Genomic DNA, 18,962 nt, shown 5'->3' with positions numbered 1-18,962 from the left:
GCCGTGCGTGTGATCATTGCTTGTACAGCCCTGTCGCAGTGTCCGGAGCAAGTATGGTGGGTCTGACACACCGGTGTCAATGTGTTCTTTTTTCCATTTCCAGGAGTGTATTATGACCAACTGCGTAATAATGCATTGGTCCACTTTCGGAATGTAGCACTGCAGTGAATCTGTGTGACAGGCATTTGACAAGTCCTTGGTAGTTTCTGCAGTTATGTGACACAAGATGTCTACACACATCACGCAATTCTCATAAATTAAAGACCAGTGGTTTGTGGGTGCGGAGCTGATTCCAAGTAGTGTTCCAGATATGTTCTGTCAGGTTCTGATCAGGCAAATGTTTGGCCAAGACATCAACTTGAGCTCACTACCATGCTCCTCAGACCACTGCAGCTTAATTCTAGACTTGAACATGAACATTACACTGCTGGAAGATGATATCACTGTCTGGGAAGACATCAACTGTGATGCAAGTGGTTCACAATAATGTTTACATAGTCCACATCTGTCATAGTGCCTTTGTTTGCTACCACATGCCCCAGGTTAATATTGCCCATAGCATAATATTGTCCCCACTGGCTAGTGTCCATGGTATGATGCGTATGTCAAGTAGCCCTTCATCTGACCATTCACCTGGTGTAACAAGAAATGTGATTCATCTGACTAAGCAACATGTTTACACTGGCCCCTGATCCTGTGCCCACTGCAGCTGTAATTGATTATGTCTTTGGGTCAATGTGGAAGCACATAGGAGTTGTCTACTTTGGAGGCCTATGGTCAACCATGTGCACTCCAAAATGATCTGCTCCAAATTTCTTGTACCTGCACCAGTATTGCACTCTATCATCAGATCTGCCACCTATCCTGCTTTACAGCCTCTGAACCTCACATTTTGTGATTAGTTATGGACATCTAACACATTTTCACCTACTTGTGGTATCTCTGACCTTCAACCCCTTCCCATAGATGCTCACGACAGTAACATATAAATAGCCAACCAGCTTCACTGTTTCTGAGATGCTCATTCCCCGGGACTGCCTTTTGTCAAAGTCGCCTGTGGCTCATTCATTAGAGAATGATTCCCCATTTGTCTCTGCTCTGCTGGTATACTTTCCTTACCATATTACATACCTGCAAGCAACTAGGTGGCATCCTGTCTCATGATGGGAAGTGGTATTAATGTTTTGACTCATCAGTGCATATTATAATAAATACAGATAAATTTTGTGTATTGTATCTGTGCCCATGTCTGCTCTACACATTCTGACATCAGGTGTTATAAAATGGATCAGGTTGATTTCAACAAGAAACTTCCTGTTTATATTCGAGTTGCAGATATTTTGCACAATTTTATCCTTAAAAAGCATGGCAAGTGCATGTTAAAGGTCAGTAAGTGTTTGTGGGGGTGTGATAAATGTCAAAAACTACACAAAGCCTTAGTTTGGTCCTGTAAATAGTTAAAGTTGTAACACAAAATATTTTTCTCCTAGTGCCTCTAGACTCTTCCAGCGAGATTGGTCATTTTAATGTAGTACGAATATCTAACCCTGTATCACCTAATACATGAAATAGAATAGGAAGTGTCACATAATCTTCTTCTGTGTCCGCCCCAGTAGCTGAGTGGTCAGCGTGACGGATTGCCGTCCTCTGGGCCCGGGTTCGATTCCCGGCTGGGTCGGAGATTTTCTCCGCTCAGGGACTGGGTGTTGTGTTGTGTTCATCATCATTTCATCCCCATCCGGCGTGCAGGTCGCCCAATGTGGCGCCGACTGTAATAAGACCTGCGATATGGCGGCCGGACCTGCCCCGCGAGGGGCCTCCCGGCCAATGACGCCAAACGCTCATTTCCATTTTCCATCTTCTTCTGTAACAGCACCAAAGGCAACCAGGTATATTTTAAAAGCTTGCTTCTACAATTTCCGTCGTTGTGTTGCTGTTTGTTTTAAGATTGGCTTGATGCAACTCTCCAGGCTACTCTATACTGTGCAAGCCTCTTCATCTCCAAGTAATTACTGCAACCTACATTCTTGTGCATCTGCTTAGTGTATTCATCTCTTTGTCTCCCTCTATGATTTTTACCCTCCACACTTCCCTTCAATACTTAATTTTTGATACCTTGAAGCCTCAGAACATGTCCCACCAACTGATCCCTTCTTATAGTTAAGTTGTGCCACAAATTTCTCTTCTCCACAATTCTATTCAACACGTCCTCATTAGTTACATGATCTACCATCTAATCTTCAGCATTCTTCTGTAGCACCACATTTCGAAAGCATCTATTCTCTTCTTGTCTAATCTATTTATCATCCATATTTCATTTCCATACATGAGTACACTCCATACAAATACTTTCAGAAAAGACTTCCTAACATGTTAATCTATTCTTGATATTAACAAATTTCTCTTCTTCAGAAACCTTTTTCTTGCCATCACCAGTCTAGATTTTATATCCTTTCTACTTTGACCATCATCAGTTATTTTGATGCCCAAGTAGCAAAATTCATCTATTACTTTAAGTATCTCATTTCCAATCTAATTCCCTCAGCATCACCTGATTTAATTCAGCTACATTCCATTATTCTCATTTTGCTTCGGTTGATGTTCATCTTATATCCTGTTTTCAAGACACTGTCCATTCTGTTCCACTGCTCTTCCAAGACCTTTGCTGTCTCTGACAGAGTTAGAATGTCATAGGCAAACATAACATTTTATTTCTTCTCCTTGAACTTTAATTTCTACTCCAAATTTTTCTTTGGTTTCCCAAACTGCTTGCTGAGTGTACAGATTGAAAAACATTGGGGATAGGCTACAACCCTGTCTCTCTCTCTCTTCACAACCACTGCCCCTCGACTCTCATTACTGTGTCTGTTTTCTGTACAAATTGTAAATAGCCTTCTGCTCCCTGTACAAGGTGTACAACTTTGCTTCCGCTGTTTTTTCCGCAACATTTGAGGCATTAATGAAACAAATTGGTTACATATGTATCATTCAAAGTATTTTCCATCACTGGCCACTACTTTCTCCCATCTTTCAGGCAGTGTACGAATCCCGCATCAAAAAAATTGTCCATCTTTTGCAGCGATCCATGAATTGATCTAGTTTGTGACTTCTTCATGAGATCGGAAGTGTTGGTCAGCCAGGCCATGTGCCATTGATCTAAATAGGTGATAGTCAGAGGGAGCAATGTCTGGAGAATACAGTGGGTGGTGTGGGACTTCCCATTTTAACGTTTCCAAGTACGTTTTGACCTCTTTTGCAACGTGGGGTCGAGCATTGTCGTGCTGCAACATCACTTTATCATGCCTCTCACTGTATTGTGGCCATTTGTCTTTTAATGCTCTGCTCATACACATTAACTGCATTTGATAATGAGCACCTGTGATTGTTTCACTTAGTTTTAACACCTCACAGTACATGGCGCCAAGCTGGTCCCACCAAATGCAGAGCATGATCTTGGAGCTGTGAATATTCGGTTTGACTGTTGATGTGGAAGTATGGCCATGATATCCCCATGATTTTTTGCATTTGGGGTTATTGTAATGAACCCATTTTTCATCCCCAGTCACAATGCAATGCAGAAATCCCTTCTGTTTTTTCCTCTGAAGCAACTGTTCACAAATGCCGTTCAACGTCTCTTGGTTTCAGCTCACACAGGACCCAAGTTCCTTCTTTCTAAATGATGCCCATAGCCTTGAGATATTTTGAAATGGCTTGCTATGTTGCTTCCAATAATCATGCCAGTTCTTCTTGAGTTTGACATGAGTCTTCACTCAGCAATGTCTCCAATTCTGCATCTTCGAAAACATTCTCTCTTCCACAAATATGCCGGTCTATGACATTAAAATCACCATTCTTGAAGCATTGAAACCACTCACGACATGTTCTTTCACTAATAGCATCCTTACCATACATACTTGAGAGCATTTGATGAGACTCAGCCTCTGTTTTCTTCATATTGAAACAAAACAGTAACACCTCCCGCAAATGACGAGAATTAGGCTCGTAAACTGACATTTTCAATCAAGAACAACTTTATGATGCAAACACGAATCGACCTATGTTTGAGTGAGGTTATGTTGACCGAGGTCCAAGCTAACTGTTTGATGTCTGTGATCTGTTTCTTTTGACCGCTACTTACCGTTGTCGCCACCTATTGGCAAACAGGGAAAGCAAAGTTGTACACCATGTATTTTACCTCTGCCATTTTAAGAATTTGAAAGAGTGAGTTTCAGTCAGCATTGTCAAAAGCTTTCTCTAAGTCTGCAAATGCAACAGATGTTGGTTCACCTTTCCTTAACCTATCTTCTATGAGAAGTCGTAGGGTTATTATTGCTTTGTGTGTTCCTACATTTCTCCATAATCAAAACTGATCTTCCTGAGGTCAGCTTCTACCAGTTTCTCCATTTGTCTGGAAAGAATTTGTGTTAGTATTTTGCAACTGTGACTTATTAAACTGATAGTTCAGTAATTTTCACACCTACCATCACCTGCTTTCTTTGGAATTGGTATTATTATATACTCCTTGAAGTCTGAGGGTACTTCACCTGTCTGATACATCTTGCTCACCAGATGGAAGTGTTTTGTTATGGATGGCTCTTCCAAGGCTATCAGTAGTTCTAACAGAATGTTGTCTATTCCTGGAGCCTTGTTTTGACTTAGGTTTCACTGCCCTGTCAAATTCTTCACACAGTATCATATCTCCCATCTCATCTTCATCTACGTCTTCTTCCATTCCCATAATATTGCCCTCAAAGCATCTCCCTGCTATCTACACATTATATACTCCTTCCACCTTTCTGCTTTCCCTTCTGTGGTTAGGCCTGGTTTTTCATCTGAGCCCTTGATAGTCATTCAGGTAGCTTCTTTTCTCCAAAGGTGTGTTTAATTTTCCTACAGGCAGCATCTATCTGATATATGCTTCTACATCCTTACATTTGTCCTCTAGCCATTCCTGCTTAGCCATTTTGCACTTCCTGTCGATATCATTTTTGAGACATACAGATTCCCCTTTGTATGATTCATTTACTGGCTTTTTATACTTTCTCCTTTGATCAGTTAAATTCAATTTCCATTAGTCCCTCATAATGCAAATTTAAATTTAGAATTGTGGGCAGTTACAGTCATTAATCTTTCTTTAAAAATAGTACTTTCACTCTTTTAGTGATGTTTAGTGATGTGATGATTTTTAAGAAATCATGTTCATAATAGAGAACTAATTATCTGAATTATTTTCTGTAGTAATAATCAGGTACTAAGTAGATTAAAACTGTGTGGCATTCTGTGACTCAAACCCGGGACCTTGGCTTTTGTGGGCATATACTCTACTAACTGAGCTACACAATCTAACTTACGACTCGTCATCACAGTTGTGCTTGTGCCAGTACCTGATCTCCTATATTTTAACCTTCACAGAAGTTGCATGAAACCAGCAGGACTAGCACTCTAGGAAGAAAGGACATTGCAGAGACATGGCTTAGCCACAGCCTGGGGGTATTTCCAGAATGAATTTCTCACACTTCAGTGGAACGTGCACTGGTATGAGACTTCCTGGCAAATTAAAACTGTGTGCCAGACCGGCACTCAAACCAGAGGTGTTTGTAGAGCACTTGCCTGTGAAAAGCGGAGGTTCCATGTTCGAGTGCTAGGCCAGCACACAGTTTTAATCTGCCAGGAAGTTTCATATCAGCTCATACTCCTCTGCAAATTGAGCTTGCATTCAGGAGGAACTGCAGTCCAAGCTCCACCCAAGAATAAACATTTTTCCATTGTTTCCATAAATGATATCATGGGGATGCTGTGATACTGATTACATGTAAAGATGTTCCATGCTCAGAATTATCTGTTGCCATCACTAGTATAGCAATGGAAAATCCAGGGTGGAATAACAATATTATGAAAAGGATAGATTGCTACACACCATATAGAGCAGATGCTGAGTCACAGGCAAGCACAACAAAAAGACTGATATACATCTGATCTTTCAGCCAGAAGGCCTTATTCTAAATTAGAAAACACACATACATTCAGACAAGCATAACACACACACGCACACACACACACACACACACACACACACACACACACACACACACACACACACACACACACACACACACACGGTCACAATGGCGAGAGAAAGTGGTCACATTCACATGCGCGCACCTTTTTTTTTTTTGTGTGTGTGTGTGTGTGTGTGTGTGTGTGTGTGTGTGTGTGTGTGTGTGTGTGTGTAATCTAGGAAACAAATGTACAATAAATGTAAAAACATATTATTTCAGAAACCTCCTATTTGAAATGAGCAAAATGTATTTCCTTCAGAGACAGTGTAACATGTTCTCTCATTTCTGTAATGGTGTTTTGAAGTTCCTCCAACAATGGGGTCCTACTACTCCTTTCCCCTGTCTTTCCCTTTCACCCCTCCTCTCTTCTGAAACACATTTTGATGATTTACTATTCATTGTATTGAGCCATACTGCTAGAGGTTTCATAAAATTATAATTTGCTTTCAGTTTTTACACCTCTTTTCCATTTTACTCTGCAGGTTCCTCTGTTATTTTTCTCTATTTTTTTTTTTTTTCAACAGTCATAATTTCATTATGAATGAAATACTGGTTCTAATTGCAACAAATATACTGTGACTGGAATTGTATTTGATGTTGACTTCAGATAAATTTTAATTAATTCCTGTTAAGATAGTATGAAAATAAAGAACAAGAGATGTCTCCTTAATTTCACAACTGTATTCATTGTCAGACAATCATCTCACGTTTATAAATTAAAATTCTCATATTACTGCAATGAGCCTTCTTTCTAAGTGAAGTTACTTTATTACCTGAAACATCAAGAACATTTTACTGTTATTCTTAACAACAAAATCATTTAAAGTTATGGAGTCATTATCAGTGATTTTTCTGTTTCCATTTCAGACACCATGGTAGGAAATCCGCACAGATATCGTGCTGCCTTACACCCACTAGAAAATAGACATGCTACTGCAGGTATGCTCAATTTTTTAATTGTTATGAACACTGAATGTGACTTTCCCTCGCCATTGTATAAATTATATATAAAATATCGTGCTTGATAATTGATAAATATGGAATATATAAAGCAGAAAGTAGAAATAATTTACAGCATATATACCTGACAAATTTATAAACGTCTGAGCAAATACTAAGATAAGCATGTGTTAATTGAGTACCTTGACAATACAATCATTATCGAGAAAACTGCAACGGAGGCCTACTTTTCAGCTGTACAGTCAAGATTAAAAATATTGCGTCTCCCACAAAAAAATATTTTCTGAAAACTGTCTTTTTAAATGCGTAGCACATAATTAGATATGCTATGTACCCAAAAGTCCCTGGATACCTGAAAGAATACTGTTAAATTGAAAAGAAGGTTAAGTTACTCCAATATACACACCACAGCAAAATGGCGTTGCAGAAAGATAAAACCACACAATTGTGGGTTGTGTGTATACTATGTTGAACCCTAGTAAAACTGTCAAAAGAACTGTGGGCAGAAGTGTACGGCATTGCTACATACCTCCTGAATCACTCTGGGAAGTCCTTTATCGAAAACAAATTCCCTTATGGATTGTGGCATGGACAAACAATAGATAATCTGAATCACCTGAGAATCTTTGAAACAGAATGTTGTGCACATGTGAACAAGAATTTCTGTTCAAAGTTTGATAGAAAGGCTGTGCTTGGGCATCCGGGTGGTCACAGGAATGACAGAGATGGCTTTGGGTCTCAGTTCCATCTCGGAACAAGGTTCTACTAAGTCACAATGTAAAATTAAAGGCTGAAGTTGTATTCAAGCTGCACATCAGTGTCACTTAATTTTGAAGTTGTTCATGATAAAACTGTCTGACAGAGTCAACCTAATCAGACTTCTGATGAGAAAAAGGAATCAAATAATGTCAGCATTGAGAAGAGGAGAGAAGGTTAAGTGAAGAGGAAGAAGATTTGGATACAACATCAAATTCCAGAGAAGGTTCAGTATTAAGGCAGAAACAAAGATGCAAATGCAAAAAAGAAGAATCCAGAACTGATGACCAATGGAGACTGTGTATACATGGCTGGAACTCCTACCACCAGGGAAAAGGATACAACCTCATATACTAGAGCTTTGTAGTCTAGCAATAAAATTTAGTGGCTGGAGGCCATTCAAAAAGAATTGAATTTCCTGAATAATACTTGGGCATTAATTGAGCATCCAAGTGGTGCACAGATTTTGCAAAATTGATGCATCTCATAGAAGAAAATCAAACAATGGAAAATCCAGGATGGAATGTAACAATATCATGAAAAGGAAAGAAGTTGTCACTCACCATATAGCGGAGATGCTGGCCACAGATACGCACAACAAACAGACTGCCACAAATTAGCTTTCAGCCAGTAAGGCCTTCATTAAAAATAGAACACACACACACACACACACACACACACACACACACACACACACACATGACTGCAGTCTCAGGCAACTGTAGCCACACTGTGAGCAGCAGCACCAGTGCATGATGGGAATAGCAACTGGGTGGTGGTAAGGAGGGGGCTGGGGAGGGGAAGGAGAGGGATAGTAGGGTAGGGGTGGCAAATAGTGAAGTGCTGCAAGTTAGGCAGAGGGCAGGGGAAAGGCGGGGAGGAGGGGGGGGGGGGGGGGAGAGGGCAGTGAAAAAGAAGAGAAGTAAAAAGACTGGGTGTGATGGTGGAATGAGGACTGAGTAGTGCTAGAATGGGAACAGGGAAGAGGCTGGATGAGTGAGGACAATGATTAACGAAGGTTGAGGCCAGGAGGGTTACAGGAATATTAGGATGTATTGCAGGGAAAGTTCCCCCTGCACAATTCAGAAAAACTGGTGTTCTTGGGAAGGATCCATATGGCACAGGCTGTGAAACAGTCATTGACATGAAGGACGTTGTGTTGAGTAGCATGCTCAGCAGCAAGATGGTCCACTTGTTTCTTGGCCACAGTTTGTCAGTGGCCATTCATGTGGACAGACAGCTTGTTGGTAGTCATGCACACATAGAATGCAGCACAGTGGTTGCAGTTTAGCTTGTAGATAACATGATAGATTTCACAGGTAGCCCTGCCTTTGATGGAACAGGTGATGTTTGTGATCGGACTGGAGTAGGTGATGGTGGGGGAACGTATGGGACAGGTCTTGCATCTACGTCTATTACAGGGGTATGAGCCATGAGGTAAGGGGTTGGGAGCAGGGGCTCTGTAGGGATGGACAAGTATATTGTGTAGGTTTGGTGGATGGTGATATACCACTGTGGGAGGGGTGGAAGGATGGTGGACAGGACATTTCTCATTTCAGGGTACAATGAGAGGTAGTTGAAACCCTGGCGGAGAATGTAATTCAGTTGCTCCAGTCCTGGGTGGTACTGAGTTACAAGGGGAATGCTCCTCTGTGACCGGATGATGGGAATTTGGTAGGTGGTGGGAGACTGGAAAGAGAGTCTCACTGAAGCCTTCACAGACTGTAATTATCTTCCTAATCTTGTACAAATGTGAGTGGCAACTTTCCTTTTCATAACATTCTCATGGAAGAAAATTGCAGAAAATGGGTGTTTGCTTCTAGGGTTGACTTGCAGCCAAACAATGCATAGGTGGGTCTAACCAGTTAGCTGATCTACTAACCAGACCATGGAAAAGGGTCCCACTCAAGATGCTGTATGACAGACTTGGAATGCAGAAGATTAAATCCATTTGAAATTCAGTACTTGCTTTTATATTTTTCTTTTGAGCAAATGTTAACATTACAAAGAAAAATACAAAGTGTGTTGTCATATATGTGTTAGATGAGTTTTTATATCTTTGTTATGTTAGTGCAATTGAATCTTTGGATTGGTAAAACAGAAAGTATTTGTTAATATGTTGTTGTGAGTTTGTCTCTGAGTAACCAAGCTGTTGTGGATCTTATATAATCTTAACAAGTACGCTTAGTATAACTTCAGCCTTTGTTTCTTCATATGAAAGAAGACACAGTGTGTTATATTATACATATTTGCTCTGTCACAGTGAGTAATGGTAATAATTTATAATTGTAGAAGTTCTCAAGTTTAGGCAGTGTGTAAGAGAAATTTCACAGAAGTTATATGTTTCCATGTCCTTTATTAATAATATTATTGTAAACTGTAAATCTCAAGTAACCACTAAACTAAACCAAATCATCACTGTGGTACATGTAATGCATTAACTGCGATAGGGACATACAAGCTGAAAGGTGCTCTGTGAAAACAAATTGTCGCAGACCATTCTCGGATGACTTCCATTGCGACTCAGTTACAAAGCTAGACTAACCTGTTGGAAGCAGGTAGGACTCAGTTTTCATAATTGTGCTGCTTCTGAACACAAAAACACATGTATGTGCCACCACATACAGTGGTGCAAATAGTGCTACCGCTGGGATGTGGATGGTGTGTGTGTGTGAGGGGAGGGGGGGGACAGAGATGGAGTTGTGCACAACAGTATAAAAAGATTCACACATATACTTGTAGGGAACTGACAGATTCCTCCAAAATGGTACAAATAATATTCATTTAAGTGGGTTTTGGTGATATTGAAATTGACAGAAGTTCTGTCATAATGTGTTGATGTACTGCCCGATTTTGGCTTGGACCATTAGTTTTGACATTTGAGTGTTAGTAAAATGAATGCTAATGTTCATAAAAAATATTTAATATAACCAACCTATTGTGACACAGTGGTACCAAGTTTGAAATCACATTTTAAATATGAGTTATGGCAGAAAGTAAGTGTACTAGATTTTTTTATATATATATATATATATATATATATATATATATATATATATATATATATATATATATATATATATATATATTTTTTAGAAAAAGTGTAGTTGAAAAAATTACAGAATATTGTTCATATACTTATTGGCTAATTGTCATCATGTTCAATGCATGTGGTGTACTGGGACACAAGTTTCAATATGCCCTCCTTGAAGAACTCTCCCACCAGCTCCTTCCCTCACTTCAGAACCTCGTTCAGCACCTACTCATTGCTTCAAAATTTAATTCCAGTCCTATGAGCCTTCAGGGAGGTGAAAGGATGATAATCTGAAGGTGCTAAGTTAGGGGAATATGGGTGATGGTTTAAAATGCCCCAACCAAATGAGTCCAAGAGGGCCTTGGTGGCTAAGCTGTGTGAGGAAGGGGGTTGTGCATCAAGCACCCTCCTCTCATCAGCATTCCCCTCCTTTTATTTTGAATGTTCCTTTTGAGTTGATTTAGGGTCTCATAACTTCACTGTGTGTTAATGGTCTCCCACTGAGGCAGAAGTTCGACCAAAATGATGCCTTTTCAGCCCTAAAGCAATGAGGCCATGATTTTTTGCTCAAATGGTGGTTTTGAATTTTTGGCAGATGAGGAATTGATTCAGAGCATGTGACAACTGTCTTTTGTTCTCAGGTGTGTAATGAGCCACCAAAGTTTCATCTCTAGTCACAGTAGAGCTCAGAAAATTCTCACCTTCCATTTCAAGTCACTCAAGGAACTTGCAGGCACTATTGGCCCGATTTTTCTTATTGCTGCTCTGTCAGCTGTTTTGGGATTTGTGTGCAGTTCCTGTATCCCAGTGTTTCTGTGAGTGTCCTGTGTAAGACTTGTAGAAACAGTGCAGAAATTTCATCCACTGTCTCTTGATGGTCTACATGAACAGTCTTCTTGATTTTTGCACCAACTCATTAGTCAAAATGAAAGGTCTCCTATGCCTCTTTTTGTCATAAACACTTGTTCTGCCTTGACTAAGCTTCCTAAACCACTTAAACACACTCATTCTGATCATAACATCCTCTCTGTAAACTGTTTTGATTAACAGAAAAATTTTGGTAGGCATTATACCTTCTGGGAATAGAAAGCAGATCACATCAAGTGGCTTGCACTTGGCAGGATTTCTTTCCGACATCTTTCACACAACTAAAGACTGCAACGTGAGTTTACATACTGTCATGTTTCTGTGATGCTCCCTCTGTTCAGGTTACCACCCTCTACCACTCAACGTTACCATTGTGGTCACAGTACACTTAGTTTCTGAACATGCCTTGTAACGGCTTTTCTGTCACACTGTAGTAAAAGTTTGGAATCACAGCCTTTTTTTATCAGTTCTGGTACAATAATGATTTTTTCCACAAAACAAAGACCATTTAATTAAGATCAAAAGAAGATTATGTAAAGCTGCTGTAATTGTGTTCTTGTAATCTGACTGTAACCACTTCTGACATATTAGTGATTAACTAGTTTTGGTTGAGTGCCAGAGGCAGTTCTTCACCTCATATCAGAAACAAGGGTACTTAATTTTGCATTCTGTATATCACAACTTAGTTGAAATCCTGTCCCATGACAAAGTTCTCAAAAACCCTATTAGATTCATAGCTGAGGTTATCTTTGAAACAAACTGAAATGAACCAAATAGTATACAATAAATTGTTGTTAAGTAACCAAACATGAAATTTGTGTTTCATTGTAAACTATATCTATATCTATGTGCAAACTCCAGGAGATGGCTTTTTATATTCTCAAAATGACAAGTAAATGCTATTGTGATCCAATTACGGTAGTGAGTGACTGTAAAAAGTCATGAATTGTGAAGAATATTAACTTCTGCAAATGCATATTGTTACTTTATTTACTTTGCCTATGATATTTTTCAATGTGGAACAAAAAATAAAAGCAATAAGGAATTCATCAAAGAATGAAGTAGTTGTGCTTTCAAAGATATAGCTAATAACTGCCTGTTGAACCAAAACTGCTACAGACTTTTTACAGTAGTTACCAATAATACACAAAAAATTTAACTTTCCACTGAACTAAAGACTGTGTTAAGTAACATTCATGTCATACAAATGAAAGTATTGTTGGGGGATTAGTTTAGTGTTCTACAATGTCAAAATAATGGCTTTGCCACATTGCCACAATTGGTGATAAAGAACTTGGACTGTTATAGTGAAACTGTGGGAAAAGAATATTATCATTGGCCTTCAGAAGAAACAAACACCAATGAACAAAAAATGGTGTATAAAATGACTGACATGGTGTGAGTGCCTCAGATTCTTTTATCGAGAATTCATAATGTTGGATTTCATTTTTTGCTGGCAAGGCTACTAAGTATAAATGTTTAGAAAGAAACAAAACATGAAGTATTGGCAATGAAAAAAAAATGGTTCAAATGGCTCTGAGCACTAAGGGACTTAACTTCTGAGGTCATCAGTCCCCAGCAATGAACTAAATAGAAATAGTGTATCTAGAGCACGATGAAAAAGTAGTGTGGAAAATGAATTGGATGATGTCTACATAATGTAGATGCAGGTGCAGAAGTGCATTTTGTTGGAAATAGTACAGGACAAGCTGGAGGAAGGAAAGAAATCATGGAAAATTTTCTTGAAAAATCAAGAAATTTTAGAAGGTTCTCTATCACACATTATTTGAGCCTTATAATTTCATACACAAGATGAAATATGACTTTACTTTTTCTTTACTAAGCCTACAGTTATGGTAATCTTTTATAGATGTAGTGTTAATTTTAAAGTTTGGATAACTGTAAATTTCCATTTGCATTCAGGTTGCATGTTGGCAGTACTTCTGATGTTTCCACTGGCAGCACGCAGCTATGGTTTACCTGTTGTCACAGTCATTTCACTGCTGTATGTTGGGATTGTAGTGCCGGTAGCAGCAGGGTTTATGTCATTGTCAACTATCATACATGCCCTTAGGTAATGTATATTTCCATTGTTTATGTTATGAAAGGTATTTTATTTTGAAACAGTATATTAATAATGTGCTAATACATTCTTTGCTTCTTATATGCCTCCATTCAGCAAGTTAAGCAAGACACAGTATCCAAAACTTTATATACTAGGGTCATACAAGTGCATGACGTAACTTTGATAAAAGAATGGCTTCTCAGCGGACTAAGGCCTTAAGTGAGCACATTTTTGTCTTTTAAAATAGGACACAACTTGTTGTATTTCCCATCTTTATCCTATCTCAGCCTGCACTCCACCTCTAGTGACCTCATTATTGATCGGTCATTGAACCCTAGTCTTCCTTCCTTTCCTATTGGAGGAAGCATGTCACTGCCTTACTCTGAAACCAGTGTGTCCTGAAAATCTGAAACCTAAAATATATGAATTTTTTAAATCCTCAAACAATGGCTTCTGCTCCTATGACTGCATAAACCTTCTTCCAAGATGTTCACGATACTTGTAAAGGCAGTAATTTGAATCACAGTTTGACACGGCAGTAGACATGCCTCCAGGCCAACTATCAACACATCTGTATCCAAGCAAAAGTCTTCTCTTAGGTCTTACATGAGAGGGGTAATCTTTTATGTTTATAGAAGGTGTCTCACATTCCTCAGTGATTATACAAAGTGTCATAAAAAATTAAAGGGAATTTTTTAATTTTGTGAGGTTTATACATTTGATTTTCAGTTTTATCTTGTTGGTACACATGTCCCTGATGCATGTTTGCATATTGAGCTGTTCTGAATATTTAGTTTATTGTTGATAGTCAAAATGGTTACACGTGTTTTTGAGAGCTTGGTGAATTTTTACTTTAAAAAAAGATGGGTCAAGGGTTCTGCATTAAATTTTGCTTGAAAAATGCAATAAAATGCGGCACCACATTGGAAATGTTGACTGTGGATTTTTGCAATCTACTATGAGTAAGGCAAGAGTTTGTGAGTGGTATAAACATTTCAAAGAGGGTTGAGAAGCTCTTGAAGATGACGACCATCCTGAACGCCCTAGTACATCAGTTACTGATGACAATGTGGAAGAAGTAAGGAGAATAGTTCATGGTTCTGTCAAGTCACAAGATCACCATAAGAGAGGTTGCTGATAAAGTCAACATATCCTTTGGTGCATGCCAAGCTATTTTCTCATCTGTTTTGAGCAAGAAATGTGTAACAGGAATGTTTGTTCCAAAATTGTTGAATTTCAATCAAAAATGACTTCAAACAGGCATCATTCAGGAACTGTTGAATGAAGTCAACAACAATCCAGAACTTCTAAAGAAGGCTATAACGTGTGATGAAACATGGGTGTGTGGGTATGTTGTTGAAACCAAGGCCTAATCATCCCAGTGGATCTGCCTGAAGAGCCAAGACTGAAAAAAATTTGATAAGTTTGATCACATGGGAAGATTCTTCTCACTGTTTTCTTCCATTACAATGGGATAGTGAATCATGAGTCCCTGCCTTATTGTTGTATGGTCAGTAAGGAATACTACATGCTAGTAATGAGCTGCTTGTATGAAGCAATCTAATGAAAGCAACCAGTATTATGGTAAAACCACTTGTGAAAACTGCATCATGATAATGCTTCTGTGTGTACCTCAATGCTTGTTTGTGGTTTTTTTTGCCAAAAAGCAAACCCATTAGTTTACTTCACCATGTTATTCACCAGACAGGCCTCCTGCGACCTCTTTCTGTTCCCAAGGTGGAAGAGAACCATGAAAGGATGTTGTTTCCCACCACTCATGTGATAGAAACAGAATCACTGAAGTGCTGAACACCAAAATGAAAAGTGACAATATTATGAAAGGAAGGTTGTTACTCACCATATAGCGGAGATGCTGATCTGCAGATAGGCAGATAGCTGACAAATCCTATATCGCAGAGCTACTAAATTTACCGTACCCTCCAAAACACCCTTCCACTACCACACAAAATCCAGAACCAAAACAGAGCTGAAACACAGTCATGAACCTTTCCTCCAGAAGACTTAGCCCCACAGAAATATCAGTCCTTTCCAAAGGCTTCACCTTTTGCCCCACTCCCATATTCAACCATGCACCATTTGTTAAAGACCTTCTCGCCTTCTCCCAATCCCTATAGTGGAAACACTTTTTCGTCACCAACCCTACCAATCAGACTCAACAAGACCAATATTGGACACTGCCTAACTACTACATCCAACTGTGATCCAACCCTGCTGCCCCCAAATCACTCCCTGTTAACTTTCCATAATTTCTTAACCTTGAGCTTTCCCTGACCATCATTCCCCAAATCATTCAACATACAGACTAACCTTACATCCACAGGAAGAACTGCAGTACACCATCTAAAAACTGATCCCAACCTGATAATCCCACCTGCGAACAAAGGATCCACCACTGTTGTTTTGAACTGCAAGTATTACCTGGCAGAAGGACTCCGCCACCTGTCAGATACATCCAGTTACAAACCTTGTCACAGCGACCCCATTCCAGAAATCCAGTAGGACCTCCAGTCACTCCTCAAATCCCTAGACCCATTCCAGAACCTGTCCACAGAGTTCATTTCTGTGCTCACCTCTACCACTCCCCATACTCCAACCTTCTACGTGCCTTCTAAGTCCATAAACCCAACCACTCAGGAGGTCCAATTGTGGTCAGTTGCTGTGCCCCCACTGAGAGAATCTCTGCTCTCATAGACCAACAATTTCAACCTATTACCTGGAACCTACCCTCCTATATAAAAGATACCAACCATTTCCTCCACCAACTCTCCACAGTTCCTGTCCCTTTACCACATGCTGCCCTGCCGCCTCCCTTTACACTAACATCCCTAATGCCCATGGCCTTACCACTATTGAACACTACTTTTCCTAATGCCCGATAGATCCCAAACCTACAACCCCATTCTTAGTCGCCATGATCAACTATATAATTGCCCAAAATTACTTCCCTGTGAAAGCATTACTTACAAACAAATCTGGGGTACAGCTAAGGGCATCCGTAAGGGATCATACTATGCCAACCTATTCATGGGCCATCTAGAGGATCCTTCCTAAACACCCATAATCCTAAACCCCTCATCTGGTTCAGATTCACTGATGACATCTTTGCAGTCTGGATCGATGGTGAGAACACCCTATCCATATTCCTCCAGAATCTCTACCGTTTCTCCCCCATTTGCTTCACCTGATCCTACTCAGCCCAATAAGCCACCTTCCTAGATGTTTACCTCCACCTCAAAGATGGCTACATCAGTACTTCTGTCCATATCAGACCTGCTAACCACCAGAAATTCCTCCACTTCGACAGCTGCCACCAGTTCCATACCAAGAAGTCCATTCCATACAGCATAACTACCTGTGGTCATCACATCTGCAGTGACAAGTGATCCCTCTCGAAATATACCGAGGGTCCCACTGAATCTTTCAGGGACCATAATTATCCTCCCAACCTTGTACAAAAACAAATCTCCCGTGCCTTATCTTTCCAGTCTCCCACCATCTCCCAAAGTCTCACCGTCCAGCCACAGAAGAGAATTCCCCTCTTAACTCAGTACCATCCAGGACTGGAGCAATTGAATTATATTCTGTGCCAGGGTTTGGACTACCTCTCATCATGCCCTGAAATGAAAAATGTCCTGCCCACTATCCTTCCCACCCCTCCCACAGTGGTATACCAACGTCCACTGAACCTACACAATACACTCGTCCATCCCTACACAACCCCTGCTCCAAATCCCTTACCTCATGGCTCATATCCCATACATCCTCCCACCATCACCTACTCCAGTCTGGTCACAAACATCACCTATCCCATCAAAGGCAGGGGTACCTGTGAAATGAGCCATGTGATCTAAAAGCTCAGTTGTAACCACTGTCCTGCATTCTATGTGGGCATGACAACTAACAAACTTTCCACATGAATGGCCTCCGACAAGCTGTGGCCAAGAAACAAGTGGACCACTCTTTTGCTGAGCATGCTGCCCAACATGATACCCTTCATTTCAATGACTGCTTCACAGCCTGTGCCAAATGGATCCTTCCCACCAACACTAGCTTTTCTGAATTGCGCAGGTGGGAACTTTCCGTGCAATATATCCTTTGTTTCTGTAACTCTCCCGTCCTCAACCTTTGTTAGTCATTGTCCTCACCCATACCAGCCCCTTACCTTTTCCCATTCCAGCACTACAAAGCCTTCATTCCACCATCGCACTGAGTCTTTTTACTTCTCTTCTTTTCGGCTATCCCCCCCCTCCCCCCCACCTCTCCCCCGCCATCCGTCTAACTTCGCAACTGCACATAACCCCACCTCATCCCGGTGTGCTCCACAGCAGCATTTCACTGTCCTCCACCCCCACCCTACTATCCCTCCCCCTCCCCACCCTAGCCTCCTCCTGGCCCTCACTCAATCGCCACTCCCATCATGTACTCATGTACTGGTGCTGCTGCTTGCAGGGTTGCTTCAGTTGCCAGCGACTGAGCACTCCTGTGTGTATGAGGTGCATTTGCAAAAGTGTGTGTGTATGTGTTTGTGTGTGTGTGTGTGTGTGTGTGTGTGTGTCATTTATTTTTGATGAAGGATGTACTGGCCAAAAGCTAATTTGTGACAGTCTTTTTGTTGTGCCTATCTGCGACTCAGCATCTCCCCTGTATGGTGAATACCAACGAAATTTTGATAATATTGTTACATTACATCCTGGATTTTCCATAATGAAAAGTGAGTTCCAGAAGTGCTTCTAAGACTGGAAAAAGTGATGGCACAAGTGTGTTATGTCTGAGGGGGTTACACTAAAGGGGACAAAGTTGATGTTGATGAATAAATAAATATTATTTTAGAAAAGCAAACATTCCCATTATTTTTTTATCACATCTCATATTCCACACTTTTGACAGAACATTAAACTCTAACCTTCTTTCCTTCAGTCATTATATATAGCATGGTTTTACACAACTTGCACAGCACCTCACTGTGAAGTCCTCAGGTAACTATGAAGTGTCAGTATAAGTTACACCAATGTTTAAAGGATTTTAACTGAAACTTAGTTTAATGTTATGTTAAATTTCATATAACAGTGATCTTATTTTAGTTGGGTGGTATGCCTTCTGGCATAATAACTTATACCAAAAATATTATATTTGATTTCTTCCAAAATTGATTTTCTTTTTCAAGTTAATAGCTATCCCCATATTCAACAAGGCACAAATT

At 40.0% G+C, this 18,962-nt stretch overlaps 1 protein-coding gene across 1 annotated transcript in view; it reads left to right on the top strand.

The window, feature by feature from the left end:
* The window catches only part of LOC124595405, a 70,490-nt gene that overhangs the window by 21,567 nt on the left and 29,961 nt on the right, over positions 1-18,962 (top strand). The window contains exons 2-3 of the mRNA XM_047134169.1: positions 6,927-6,998; positions 13,600-13,750. Of these exons, the coding sequence (XP_046990125.1) occupies positions 6,932-6,998; positions 13,600-13,750 (218 nt within the window). The 5' untranslated portion in view covers positions 6,927-6,931. The remainder of the gene's footprint in view (positions 1-6,926; positions 6,999-13,599; positions 13,751-18,962) is intronic.

This window comes from Schistocerca americana, chromosome 1 (genome assembly GCF_021461395.2).
Source record: "Schistocerca americana isolate TAMUIC-IGC-003095 chromosome 1, iqSchAmer2.1, whole genome shotgun sequence".
NCBI lineage: Eukaryota > Metazoa > Arthropoda > Insecta > Orthoptera > Acrididae > Schistocerca > Schistocerca americana.
Note: the sequence above shows the minus strand (reverse complement) of the source record. Positions and strands in the feature narration are given on the sequence as shown.